Genomic DNA, 14,617 nt, shown 5'->3' with positions numbered 1-14,617 from the left:
ACAGAGCACTCCAAAGAAGTGGGGGTACACAGGGTGGTTATATACCCTCAAAGAGTATGTTTCACATATGATTGAAATGTCCCTTTTACAATAGTCACGAGGCTGCTCTGTCAGCACAGCGATTGATGGAAATGGCAGATAGGTCTGCTGTCTCAGTGAATGCTGCGGAGTGGCAGGTGTGTTCCTTGGGCTGGGCGGTCACAGATGAGTGCTGCAATCGGTTCCCAGCCTAAAGAAAGATGCTTAATCTTTAATGAGATGCCAACATTGGGAGGGGGAGAGAAGTTGCACCTTTATCTCAAGGGCCTTTGCTCTTGCCATAGGGAATCTCTACAGCAGATGTACAATGCATGCTCAATGGCCTCGGTCAGGCCCTTTTGGAAAGACAAGGTCAGGCCGAATTAGATTTACACAAAATGGCTTCCTCATATACTCCAATATATCCTATTACTTGCCATTTTTATTTGTCAATAAAGAAACTCAGAGTTCACTGGACTCATGGTTCCCAAGGAGTGAAGTTAATTTTCTGTTTCTAGATTATCAGACAGCAGGGCAGGGCCCTTGGAATGTGGGCATGTGTAAGAGTGTATATGTGATTAAAACTTTTCATTTCAAGTCTATTGTTTCTACAATGCACATTTTAGAAAGTAAAACTCAATTTTGGTAAATCTTTTGGTCCAGTGGCGTCATGGAGAAGGCTCACTGTGATCTGTGTCCTGAATGCAGTGGATGTCAAATTCCCCAGATGGAGAAGGGTGGGCATGAGACTTTTGTGAATATTGAAAGGAAGAAAAAAGTGAAACAAATGCCTTGTGAAATACTGTCAACTGAAAGGAATTGTGTTTTCAAGTGCCAGTCCCAGGATATTACAAAAACCTGCAATGGTGGCCTTCCTGGTCATTTAGTTTTCCGCTGCTGTAAGCATTTTGTTTAATCCTGTAAGTCTACAGGCAGTAAGTGGAAGGAGAATGGGTTTGGGGCAAGTTGTTTTTGTTCTCTTTAAAAATCTTCTTTTATTTATCTTAAAGATAAATATTCTTGTAAGATTGGATTATATAACATGTGCATAGCACTTGACACAACAAGGTGTTAAAAATGTTAATTCCTCTTGTACAGATCCCCACAACTAGGCAGTTCAGAGGCTCTCCCCAGGGCCCTGGCATCTTGAATCTTACTTCTACCTTTCTTGCTGATCCTCAGTTGCATTTTACATACACCGCCTTTAAGAGGGAACATGAGCCAGATAAGTTGTTTCAGCCACAATGAAATCTACAAATCAAAGACTTGTTGAGACAGTTCTCTTTGCATCAGGAGAAGAGCATTGCTTCTGAAGAGATCTCTCTACTCTGCTCTGGGAATGCCTAGCGTATATATAATCAAATGTTGCCTCATTCTGGTCCATAGACTTTTGGAGGGGAAGGACTTGAGAGCTAAGATTCTGTGATCCAGAACTCGGCTCTCGACTTGGTCTCCTGGAAGAGAAGACGGGTGATTCTATGCTTGTTTTTCCAGGATATTGCATTGGAAATTGAGTTTGGGATCTGTTGGTGGAAGGAAAACTCTGTGAGCAGAGTCACATTTATCTGTTCTCTGGAGTTTGTCTGGGAAACTTTGCTTGATATCAGGAGGTCTGAGGACTGGAAGGAGGCCTACTCAATTGGAATCTTTCTCTATAAGACAAAACAATATACAATCTGGTAAGTTCTAACTGGGGTTCAAGGATGAATAAGAAGAGATGATACTATGGTCAGAGACAGAAATGTTCAGGATGGATTTGTAGAATGAATAGAGGGTTTGGTATTGTTTTTTTGCATAATTTGTCCCAAAAAGAAGGCAGCAATTCTTCCTGAAGTTCTCCTTAATAAAGGAGAATTCCTGATAACAACATGTAAGCATGTGAGGCTCAGGGAGGTATCTTTGTTACATCCTTATCCTGCTCAGTCTTAGAGGATCTTCTTTAGTTTCTGTAATTCGCTGTTGTCCACTGATCTCTTCTGTGGCCCACCCTAGACAGAGTTGAAATGGTCACATCATGGCTTTTACATGAACTATTGAATATTCTTTCTCTTTTCAGCCACTCAATGAATGTTCAAAAACTGAATTCTACATAACTGGGAAATCCTAGTCCTATTTGCACAGAAGGGAGCAATTTAAACGGACTGGTCTCATTCAACGAGCTCTGTAAAATTCCATGAACACTTTTCCCTGTCTAGCTATTACATATTCAGGTTCATGACTTCATTTACACTCAAGTTTCAATTTCCACCTATGCACAGATAGCTCAAACATTTTTATCTCCAGGGCAGTTCTCTATTCTGAGTGCTGATCTATTTTAATCTCTTCTTGGATCTCAAAATCAACATATCCAAATATGAGTTATTTTCTTCCTCTTCAAACAGGTCTCCTTTCAGTGTTCCCTTACTCAAGAAAATGGCGCTGCCATCATCCAGCTACCAAGCCAGAGACCAGGAAATCTTTCTTTATCTCTCCCTCTTACTCATGCTCCCACAAAAGCTACCACTGACTCCGTTTGATTTTATAGCATCTCCTTACTCATCATCCTGGTGTAAGCTGCTGTTATCTCTCACCTGAAACATTGCCATAAACAGCTTCATAACTAGGCTACCTTCATCCACTGTTGCCCCCTTTCAGACTGAGGGGTCGTTTTGTATCACAAATCTATTTAGTTCACTCCCTTTCTTAGTTGCATTCTCTATTGTTTATTGCTGGTATTCAGGAACACTATTGATTTTTGATATTGATCTTATATCTAGCAACCTTACTGAATTCTGACTATCCTAATAATTTATCTTTTGATTCCCGTGTCTTGTACATAAATGTATCATCTGTGAATAGTAACAGTTTTGATGTTCCTTTCAGATCTCGTTCTTCTCATTTATTCCCCTTTTATCACTGTGATGGATAGAACCTCCGGAAGATTATTGAATGGCAGTGGTAGGAATGAACACCATTGTATTATTTCCATCTTTAAAGGAATATTGCTAGTGTTGCACCATTAATTTGACGTTTGCTGCAGAGTTTTGATGCATTCTATTATCAAATTCAGTGAAAAAGTCCCTAAATTCCAAATCTGCTCAATTAAAAAAATCATAAATGGGAGCTTTATCAAATGATTTTCTTACATTTCCTGCAATGATCACATAGTTTGTCCATTAATATGTAAATGTGTAAGTTATAGTACTAGATATTTTAGAAGTAAATGATTCTTGCCTTTATTGGAATAAACACATGATTTTCTAAAGACATTTATGGGTTGAGTTTGCCAATATTTTGTTTAGGTTTTTTTTCCCCCTGAGATTCTGAAAGTTTTATTATCATGGAAATTAGCAGAACATTGGAAAATTGGGAACTTCTTTTCTTTTCTTTTTTTAAAGGTTGGCCCTGAGCTAACATCTGTTGCCAATCTTCCTCTTTTCTTTTTCTTTTTTTTCTTCTCCCTAAAGCCCCCCAGTACATGGCTGTATATTCTAGTTGCTGGTCTGCTATGTGGGACACTGCCTCAACATGGCTTGATGAGTGGTGATAGTTCCGTGCCCAGGATCTGAACCAGTGAAACCCTGGGCCACCAAAGTGGAGCATGTGAATTTAACCACTCTGCCATGGGGCCAGCCCCAGGAACTTCTTAGCTAGCTGTTATAGGTTTGTTAGGAAGGAAACATATAAGAAAATATCTCTTTAATTCAACCATCACTTATTATCTCTACTGATTGACTGCCAGACCACTTCCGAGCCTTCATCACCCCCCTCTATGAAGCTAAGAAACAAGTAAACTCTGAAAACTTTGCAATGTTAATTTAAACCCTTTTGCCAATCTAACTCTTTTAAAAATAGACTTCATTTTATTTTAATTTTGTTGATCCTTTCTGTTGTTTTTCTAGTCTCTCTTTCATCTATTTCTGCTCTAATCTTTATTATTTCCTTCCATATGCTAACTTTGAGTTTAGTTTGTTCTTCTTTTTCTAGTTCTTTGAGGTGTAAAGTAGATTATTTGAGATCTTTCTTTTTTCTTAATGTTGGCATTTATCACTATAAAATTCCCTCTTAGAACTGCTTTTGCTGCATCTCATATGTCTTGGTATGTTGTTTTGTTTCCATTTTTGTTTCTCTCAAGATGTTTTCTGATTTCCCTTTTGATTCTTCTTTGACCCATTGGTTGTTTCAGAGTGTGTGGTTTAATTTCCACATATTTGTGAATTTTCCAATATTCGTCCTGCTATTGATTTTTAGTTTCATACTATTATGGTTTTAAAAGATATTTGATATGATTTTCATCTTCTTAAATTCATTAAGACTTATTTTGTGGCCTAACATATGCTCTATCCTGGAGAACTATCTGTGTACAATTGAAAATAATGTATATTCTGCTGCTGTTGGATAGAAAATTCTGTGTATGTTTTTAGGCCCATTTGGTCTTTAGTTTTGTTCAAGTCCTCTGTTTCTTTATTGATTTCCTGTCTGGATTATCTATTAATTGTTGAAAGATGGATATTGAGATCTCATACTATTATTGTACTGCTGTCTATTTTTGCCTTCAGTTCTGTTAATACTTGCTTTATATATGTAGGTGCTCCAATGTTGTGTGCATATATATTTACAATTGTTACATCCTCTTGATGAATTGTCCCCTTGATCATTATATAATGACCTTATTTGTCACTCATGACAGTTTTTGACTTAAATTTCAATATGTATGATGTAAATATAGTCATCCCTGCTCTCTTTTGGTTACCATTTGCATGGAATATATATTTTCATCCCTTTGTTTTTAGTCTCTGTGTGTCCTTAAAGTGAATCTCTTGTAGACACCATATTGTTGGATGTTGTTTTTTCAATCCATTCAGCACCTCTGTGTCCTTTGATTAGAGGATTCAATCCGTTTGCATTTAAAGTAATTGCTGATAAATAAGATTTACTATTGTCATTTTGTTAATTGTTTTCTGACTGCCTTATTTTTCCTTTGTTCCGTTCTTCTTTTCTTGCTGTCTTCCTTTATGATTTGGTGATATTTTGTAGAAGTTTGTTTTCATTCCTTTTTCTTTATCTTTTGTGTATCTGCTAGACTTTTTTTTTTTTTTTTTTTTAAAGATTGGCACTTGAGCTAACAACCATTGCCAATCTTCTTTTTTTCGCCTGCTTTTTCTCCCCAAATCCCCCTGGTACATAGTTGTATATTTTTAGTTGTGGGTCCTTCTAGTTGTGGCATGTGGAATGCTGCCTCAGCATGGCCTGACAAGTGGTGCCATGTCTGTACCCAGGATATGAACTGGTGAAACCCTGGGCTGCTGAAGCAGAGGGCGTGAACTTAACCACTCAGCCACGGGGCCAGCCCCTAGAGGTTTTTTCTCTGTGGTTACCATGAGGCTTATATAAGACATCTTATACTTATAACTGTCCATTCTACTTCAATCATATATAAAAACTCTACCCCTTTTATTTTCCCCACATTTTATGCTATTGATGCCACAATTTGCATATTTTTATATTGTGTACCCATTAACAAATATTATAGCTATAGTTATTTATTTATTTTATTTTTATTTTTCTCTGAGGAAGATTTGCTCTGAGCTAACATCTGTTGTCAATCTTCTTTTTTTATGTGAGTGGCCACTACAGGATGGCCACTGACAAGTGGTGTGGAACTGAACCTGGGCCCCCAAAGTAAGCATGCCAAACTTAACCACTACGTTACTAGGGCTAGCTCTAGTTATTTTTAATACGTTTGTCTTTTAACATTTATACTGAGTTAAAAGTGATTTACTCACCCGTATTAAAATATTACAGTATTCTGAATTTGACAATATACTTACTTTTACCAGTGAGTTTATTCTTTCATATGTTTTTATCTTACTAATTAGAGTCCTTTCATTTCAGCTTGAAGAGCTCCCTTTAGCATTTCTATTAAGGCAGGTATGGTGGTGATCAACTCCCTCAGTTTTCGTTTGTCTGGGAAGGTCTTATTTCTCTCTCATTTCTGAAGGACAGCTTTACCAGGTACAGTATTCTTGGTTGGCAGTTTTTTTCTTTCAGCTCTTTGAACATATCATTCTGTTCTCTCCTGGTGTGCAAGTTTCTGCTGAGAAATTTACTGAGAGTCTTATTGGAGTTCCCTTGTATGTAATGAATCACTTTTCTCTTATACTTTCAAAACTCTCTGTCTTTGAATTTTTAGAATTTCAATATAATGCGTCTTGGTTTAATCTTCTTTGCATTGATCCCATTTTGTGTACCCTTGTGCTTTAAGGATCTAGATGTCCATATCCCTCCCCAGATTTTGGAAATTTTCAGCCATTATTTCTTTAAATAAGCTTTTTCTCCTTTCTCTCTTTTCCTTTTGGGCCTCTTATAATGCTTGCTTGGTTCTCTTGATGATGTCCCACAAATCTGGTAGACATTCTTCACTCTTTTTCATTTTTTTCTTTTTATTCCTCTGACTGGATAATTTTATTTTATTTATTTATTTTTTTATTGAGTTAATGATAGGTTACAATCTTGTGAAATTTCAGTTGTACATTAATGTTTGTCATTCGTGTTGTAGGTGCACCACTTCACCCTTTGTGCCCACCCACACCCCACCTTTCCCCTGGTATCCACTAAACTGTTCTCTTAGTCCACATTTTTAAATTCCTCATATGAGTGGAGTCATACACAGATTATCCTTCTCTAAGTGGCTTATTTCACTTAACATAATTCCCTCAAGGTCCATCCATGTTATTGCAAATGGAATGATTTTGTTCTGTTTTACAGCTGAGTAGTATTCCATTGTATATATATACCACATCTTCTTTATCCATTCGTCTGTTGATGGACACTTAGGTTGCTTCCATGTCTTGGCTACTGTAAATAATGCTGCAATGAACATTGGGGTGCATAGGACTTTTGGGATTGCTGACTTCAAGCTCTTTGGATAGATACCCAGTAGTGGAATGGCTGGATCATATGGTAGTTCTATTTTTAATTTTTTGAGGAATCTCCATACTGTTTTCCATAGTGGCTGCACAAGTTTGCATTTCCACCAGCAGTGTATGAGGGTTCCTTTTTCTCCACAACCTCTCCAACATTTGTTACTATTAGATTTAGATATTTTTGTCATTCTAATGGGTGTAAGGTGATATCTTAGTGTAGTTTTGATTTGCATTTCCCTGATGATCAGCGATGATGAGCATCTTTTCATGTGCCTATTGGCCATCCGTATATCTTCTTTGGAGAAATGTCTGTTCATGTCTCCAACCCATTTTTTGATTGGGTTGTTTGATGTTTTGTCGTTGAGTTGTGAGAGTTCTTTATGTATTATGGATATTAAGCCTTTGTCAGATATATGACTTGCAAATATATTTTCCCAGTTAGTGGGTTGTTTTTTGTTTCCATCCTGTTTTCATTTGCCTTGAAGAAGCTCTTTAGTCTGATGAAGTCCCATTTGTTTATTCTTTCTATTGTTTCCCTTCTCTGAGAAGACATGGTGTCCAAAAAGATCCTTTTAATACTGATGTCAAAGAGTGTACTGCCTACGTTTTCTTCTAGAAGCCTTATGGTTTCAGGTCTCACCTTCAGGTTTTTGATCCATTTTGAGTTTATTTTGGTGAATGGTGAAAAAGAATGGTCAATTTTCATTCTTTTACATATGGCTTTCCAGTTTTCCCAGCACCATTTGTTGAAAAGACTTTCTTTTCTCCATTGTATGCACTCAGCTCATTTGTCGAAAATAAACTGTCCATAGATGTGTGGTTTTATTTCTGGGCTTTCAATTCTGTTCCATTGATCTGTGCACCTGTTTTTGTACCAGTACCATGCCGTTTTGATTACTGTAGCTTTGTAGTGTGTTTTGAAGTCAGGGATTGTGATTCCTCCCGTTTTGTTCCTTTTTCTCAGCATTGCTTTAGCAATTTGGGGTCTTTTGTTGCCCCATATGAATTTTAGGATTCTTTGTTCTAATTCTGTAAAGAATGTCATTGGGATTCTGATTGGGGTAGTGTTGAATCTGTAGATTGCTTTAGGTAGAACGGACATTTTAACTATGTTTATTCTTCCAATCCACGTGCATGGAATGTCTTTCTATCTCCTTATGTCATCATCCAATTATCTCAGAAATGCCTTGTAATTTTCATTATATAGGTCCTTCACTTCCTTAGTTAAATTTACCCCAAGGTATTTTATTCCTTTTGTTGCAATTGTGAATGGAATTGTGTTCTTGAGTTCTTTTTCTGTTAGTTGGTTATTAGAATATAGAAATGCTACTGATTTACGCAAATTGATTTTGTACCCTGCAACTTTGCTGTCTTTGTTGATTACGTCTAACAGTTTTCCAATGGATTTTTTGGGGTTTTCTATATATAAGATCATGTCGTCTGCAAACAGCGAGAGTTTCACTTCTTCCCTCCCTATTTGGATTCCTTTTATTCCTTTTTCTTGCCTGATTGCTCTGGCCAGGACCTCCAGTACTATGTTAAATAAGAGTGGTGATAGAGGGCATCCTTGTCTCGTTCCTGTTTTCAGGGGGATGGTGCTCAGTTTTTGCCCATTGAGTATGATGTTGGCTGTGGGTTTGTCATAGATGGCCTTTATTATGTTGAGGTAGTTCCCTTCTATGCCCATTTTGTTCAGAGTTTTTTTCATAATTGGCTGTTGGATCTTGTCAAATGCCTTCTCTGCATCTATTGAGATGATCATGTGGTTTTTATTCCTCAGTTTTTTGATGTGGTGTATCACGTTGATTGATTTGCGGATGTTGAACCATCCCTGTGTCCCTGGTATGAATCCCACCTGATCATGATGTGTGATCCTTTTGATGAATTGATGAATTCTGGTTGCCAAAATTTTGTTTAGAATTTTTGCATCTATGTTCATCAGTGATATTGGCCTGTAGTTCTCTTTTTTCGTGGTGTCCTTGTCAGGCTTTGGTATCAGCGTGATGTTGGCCTCATAGAATGTGTTAGGAAGTGTTCCATCCTCCCTAATTTTTTGGAATAGCTTGAAAAGGATAGGTATTAAATCCCCTCTGAAAGTTTGATGGAATTCCCCAGGAAAGCCATCTGGTCCTTGGGTTTTATTCTTTGGGATGTTTTTGATTGCTGTTTCAATCTCTTTCCTTGTGATTGGTCTGTTCAAATTGTCTGCCTCTTCTTAAGTGAGCTTTGGGAGATTGTAGGGGTCCAAGAATTTATCCATTTCCTCTAGGTTATCCATTCTGTTGGCATATAGTTTTTTGTAGTATTCTCTTATAATCCATTGTATTTCTGCAGAGTCTGTTGTTATATCTCCTCTTTCATTTCTGATTTTGTTTATTTGAGCTTTCTCCCTTCTTTTCTGTGTAAGTCTGGCTAGGGGTTTGTCAATTTTATTTATCTTTTCAAAGAACCAGCTCTTTGTTTCATTGATCCTTTCTACTGCCTTTTTCGTTTCAGTAGTATTTATTTCTGCTCTGATTTTTATTATTTCTCTCCTTCTGCTGACTTTGGGCTTTATTTGTTCTTTTTCCTCTAGTTCAGTTAGGTGTTGTTTAAGATTGCTTATTTGGGATTTTTCTTTTTGTTAAGATGTGCCTGTATTGTGATGAATTTTCCTCTTAATACAGATTTTGCTGTACCCCCATATGAGCTGGTATGGCATGCTATCATTTTCATTTGTTTCCAGGTATTTTTTGATTTCTTCTTTAATTTCTTCAATGATCCATTGCTTGTTCAGTAGTGTATTGTTTAGTCTCCACATCTTTGTGCCTTTCTCAGCTTTTTTCTTGTAATTAATCTCTAGCCTTATAGCATTATGATCGGAAAAGATGCTTGTTATTATTTCAATTTTTTTAAATTTGTAGAGACTTGCCTTGTTTCCCAACATATGGTCTATCCTTGATAATGTTCCATGTGCACTTGAGAAGAATGTGTATTCTTGTGTTTTAGGATGAAGTGATCTATATATGTCTATTAAGTCCAATTGTTTTAGTTTTTCGTTTAGCTCCACTATTTCCTTGTTGATTTTCTGTCTGGATGATCTGTCCATTGACGTGAGTGGGGTGTTGAGGTCCCCTACTATTATTGTGTTGTTTTTAACATCTTCCTTTAGGTCTGTTAATAGTTGCTTTATGAATCTTGGTGCTCCTGTGTTGGGTGCATAGATATTTATAAGCGTTATTTCTTCTTGATGAAGTGTCCCTTTGATCATTATATATTGTCCCTCTGTGTCTCTCTTTACCTGTCTTATTTTGAAATCTGCTTTGTCTGATATAAGAATTGCAATACCTGCCCTTTTTTGCTTGCTATTAGCTTGAAGTATTGTCCTCAACCCCTTCACTCTGAGCCTGTGTTTGTCCTTGGGGCTGAGGTGTGTTTCCTGGAGGCAACAAATTGTTGGATCTTGTTCTTTAATCCATTTTGCCACTCTGTCTCTTTTTATTGGAGAGTTCAATCTGTTTACATTGAGAGTGATTATTGATGCATGTGGACTTAATGCTGTCAATCTGTCACTCATTATCTTGTTTTCCTGCGTTTCTTTTCCTGTGTGCTTTAGCCACCCATTTAATACTGCAATTTCTTATGCTGGGTTTCTTAGATTTTTCCTTATTTATGTTTTGTGGCTCTGTTCTGTTTTTTAGTTTAGTGGCTACCCTGAAGTTTGTACTTAGAATCTTGTGTATAATATAGTCTATTCTTGGTGGTCTCTTACTTACTTGGCCTGGACTGATTTAGACCCTTTGCTCTTCCCCTCCTAAATAATTATTTTCATTTCTTATTCCAACTCGTGTTATGAATTTGTAGTTAGAGTGATAAGATCATCCTTGCTTTGGTAGTTTCTTTACCTTTACCATAAAGCTATAGTTGAATATTTGCTATCCTGTTCTGGTTCTATCCATCAGTCTCCCTACTCTTTGGTTTGTGACCCCTTTCTCCCTTTTTTCTTTTTTCAGATATGAGAGCCTTCTTGAGGATTTCTTGTAGTGGAGGACTTTTAGTTACAAATTCCATTAACTTTTGTTTGTCTGGAAAAGATTTAATTTCTCCCTCATATCTGAAGGATATTCTTGCTGGATAGAGTATTCTTGGCTGAAGATTTTTATCTTTTAAAGCTTTGAATATGTCACTCCATTCTCTCCTAGCTTGTAAGTTTTCTGTAGAGAAATCCACTGAAAGTCTGATAGGAGCTCCTTTGTAAGTTATTCTCTTCTGTCTTGCTGCCCTGAGTATTCTTTCTTTGTCTTTCATTTTTGCCATTTGTACTACTATGTGCCTTGCAGTAGGTCTTTTTACATTGACAAATCTAGGAGATCTGAAAGCTTCCTCTACACACATTTCTCCGTCAATCCCTACATTTGGGAAGTTCTCTTCTATAATTTCATTAAGAGCACTTTCTGCTCTATTTTCCTTTTTCATGTTCTCGGGAATTCCTATGATCCTTAAGTTCTTTCTCCTCATTGAATCCACTATCTCTTGGAGATTTTCCTCATTTTTTAAAATTATTAGTTCTCTTTCTTCCTCTGTCTGGAGCCATTCAGCCCGTCTATCTTTGATTATGTTAATTTGCTCTTCTATAGTGTCTACACGGGCATTCAGGGAATCCGTCTTCTGTTTTATCTGGTCCATTGTGTTTTTCATCTCTAGCAATTCTGTTTGATTCTTCTTTATAATTTCAATCTCTTTTGTGATGTAACTCCAGAACTCATTGGCTTGTTTCTCTATCTTTCTCTCTACCTCATTGAGGTTTTTGATTATAGCTGTTCTGAACTCATTTTCACTTAGTTTACCTAATTCCAAGTCCTCAGGACTTAATTCTATGTTTTTATTGTTTTCCTTCTGATCTGAGGCTTTTATAAATTGCTGGATGGTAGAGGAGCAGTTTTTTCCCATGGTGGTAGAATTCGGTTGCAGTTACAGCCTGTCGCCACTAGATGGGGGCCGAGAGCTGTACCTTCTGAGCTCTCTGCCTTCGGGCAAGATGGCAGCGCCCAGCGCGGTTTGCCGGGAGGGAGGGGCTGCTTTTCTCCTGTGCCATCTGGATTCGGATCAGTTCTGTTCTCTGGTCTCCCCGGGCACTGGGTTTATGGGGTCCCCGCTCATGGATGCTTTCCCCTGTCTGTGGGGTGCTGGGACCTCTCCACTTGACTCCCACAAAGGTACTCTTGTCTGTGGGTCATTGTCAAAATTGGTGTTTCTGTGGAGCGATGAGGACTCAAAATTCCTGTTCTGCCATCTTGCTAACATCATTCTTTGAAATTGAAAGTGTTTAACGCCAGCATGAGAATATCATCCAGGTGGATGACTACCTATACCAGGCTCTTGACTCATAGGAGAGGTGATTCACTCTATAATTTTCTAGTGAAACAGGGTCCACTTAGAACAACAATGCAGGCCTCTGGATTTTTTGATTTATCCGTCTCATTTCCATTGTCATGAAGGCTACACTCTTGTTCTATTTCAGTCACAGCAAGACTGTATAAATTTTGAAAGGCATGGATTTTACACACTGAACATGGGTAATTCACACAAACATAAAAATCAGTCTTCTAGTGGGTGATTAAAAATCATACAATTTGGCCAGCTTGATCTTAACTACCATGGCATAAGAAAGTACATGTGTTGAATTTTTGGAAGGGAATTCTTCTCCTCTTTGTCACTTCCAACAAATTAACTAAGTGCTCATGGGTCCCTCTGACCTGGGTGGTACTCTAGTCTAGGTATCTCATCTCTGTTCACTAAAGATCATCTCACTAGATAGTTGTTTAAGTAAGACTTAGGCCCCTTCCAGCTTCCAACATGGGCTTAATTTGCATTTATATCCTATCTCGTTGTGTAGAGAGGACAAATACTTCTCAATGAAGTATTCAAATTACTGTCAACTTTCTGCATGACACATAGAAACTCATTTACTATCAACTGTAGACCCAACTGATCTTTGTACTCCCCTTCTGTCTGCTCCTAGCAACATGCCCTCTATGTTTGAGAGAACTAGCAAGAATATCACCAAAGAGATTGGAGACAAAGATCTGAGGCCTGCCAAAAACTTGTTGAGTGCCACCAGAATACATCAGTTTTCTTTATTACTGAAGAGGAAGACTCACTCACAGTTCTGGGAACAACCTGAAGTTCCAATTGAAGTCTCCCTCATGGACATCCTCGAACCAAGTTCTTCAGTCCCAGGTATTGTCAGCCGTGGGCACAGGAGACAAGGAGTGAAAAACAGTGGAGCTCAGGGAGAGGTGGTGCAGCACGCAAGAAATTCTGAGACATCCACACAGAGAGATCTCAGGATGAGCCTTGCCTGAAGGCAAGGGGCGAGGAACTAAGATTGTTTGAGAATTTACTGATTATTAACCAAGGAATACATTAGTTCATCTAGTACTTACAGCAGCCTTTTGAGATAGGAATATTATCCCCAGTTTACATAATAGTAAATTGAAGCCTACAAAATAATTAGTTCCACATTACATACCCGGGAACTAATAGAGCCAGGGTCCACACCCACGTCTTTCTGGCTGCAATCGAAATATTTTCTGCCCCAGTGCTCTCCCTTCTAGGACTGGATGCTGTGCCTGCTACAGGAGGCCCTTGCCTGGAAAGATTATGATGTGGGTCTCCTGGACCAGTATGCAAGTGATGTCACCATTTCTTAGGGTCAGGATATCATCCCTGATCTCCATCCCCTGGGTGGATTCAAACATTTGTCCTTGGACGTAATTTACTTTTAAAATATTAATTGATTAGTTAGCTTCTCAACTGAGAGATTAAAATAAGTAAGCGGGCTGGGGCAAAATAGGACTGTTATTCCATTTGGCACACCAGCTCTTCCAGTAAATTCTTGGCTAAACCTAAGGCTACTATTTCTGTCCCTAGAAACTGTCAAGACAGGACAGTTCCACATCACTGACACTGCGGTCAAGAAGTGGAAGGCTCGTGTGAGTGTGAATGCTGGAGTAGAAGCGGGCTTGTTGCCGGAAGCTGCTGAGTTCTATGGATCCTCCCTCCAATATCAGATTGTTACCATCCCATTCCATACCTGGACAGACCTTCAAAAGAGGTGAGGCTGTGGGAGGGGAAGGGAATGGGTTGGCAGGGTCCCAGAAGGTGCCCTCCTCTTAGGCAAAGAGACTTTGTTGCTGAGGTTCAGAATGAAGAAAATGACATCCCAGATTATGACGCTCTTCTTGAGGATTCATTCATACACTCATTCAACTTAATAGTTATTAGTTATGTAATAAATATTTACTAAAAAGGTTATTATGCATTACAGTGCTATTTTGTGCTGAGAATAATGACAAGACTGAACAAAATCCTTGTCCTAAAGCAGATTATATTTAGTGGAGTAGGGGACATGCAATGAGTGAGGAAATGTTATAAAAAATAAATTAACAAAGTATTAATTTAAGAGAGACAAAGACTCTGAAATTCTTTGCTTAAATAAAGTATGCATCAGTGTCCTAGGATTTAACTCCTTGCGTGTGGGGAAAAAGACAGATCTTTAATAATCCTCTAAGGGCTTAACAAGAACTTCTCAAGTCTTTACGTCTTCTAGAGACAGAGATGTCAATTTAAATAATATTTCTATCAATGCAAAGAATTATTAAAGTAAGGAACTAATTAAAATCACAGACTGTTTAGAGACTAAAAGTTACTTT

General features: G+C 37.9%; 1 protein-coding gene across 3 annotated transcripts in view; it reads left to right on the top strand.

The window, feature by feature from the left end:
- Positions 1-1,291: 1,291 nt before the first annotated feature.
- Positions 1,292-14,617, top strand: part of LOC103543941 (gasdermin-C-like) — an 88,186-nt gene continuing 74,860 nt past the window's right edge. For all 3 annotated transcript variants that reach the window (XM_070630948.1, XM_070630947.1, XM_070630946.1), the window contains exons 1-3: positions 1,292-1,697; positions 12,925-13,142; positions 13,836-14,019. In XM_070630948.1, coding sequence (XP_070487049.1) covers positions 12,929-13,142; positions 13,836-14,019 — 398 coding nt within the window. In that variant the 5' untranslated portion in view covers positions 1,292-1,697; positions 12,925-12,928. The remainder of the gene's footprint in view (positions 1,698-12,924; positions 13,143-13,835; positions 14,020-14,617) is intronic.

Source organism: Equus przewalskii, chromosome 8, assembly GCF_037783145.1.
Source record: "Equus przewalskii isolate Varuska chromosome 8, EquPr2, whole genome shotgun sequence".
In the NCBI taxonomy this organism is placed as follows: domain Eukaryota; kingdom Metazoa; phylum Chordata; class Mammalia; order Perissodactyla; family Equidae; genus Equus; species Equus przewalskii.
Note: the sequence above shows the minus strand (reverse complement) of the source record. Positions and strands in the feature narration are given on the sequence as shown.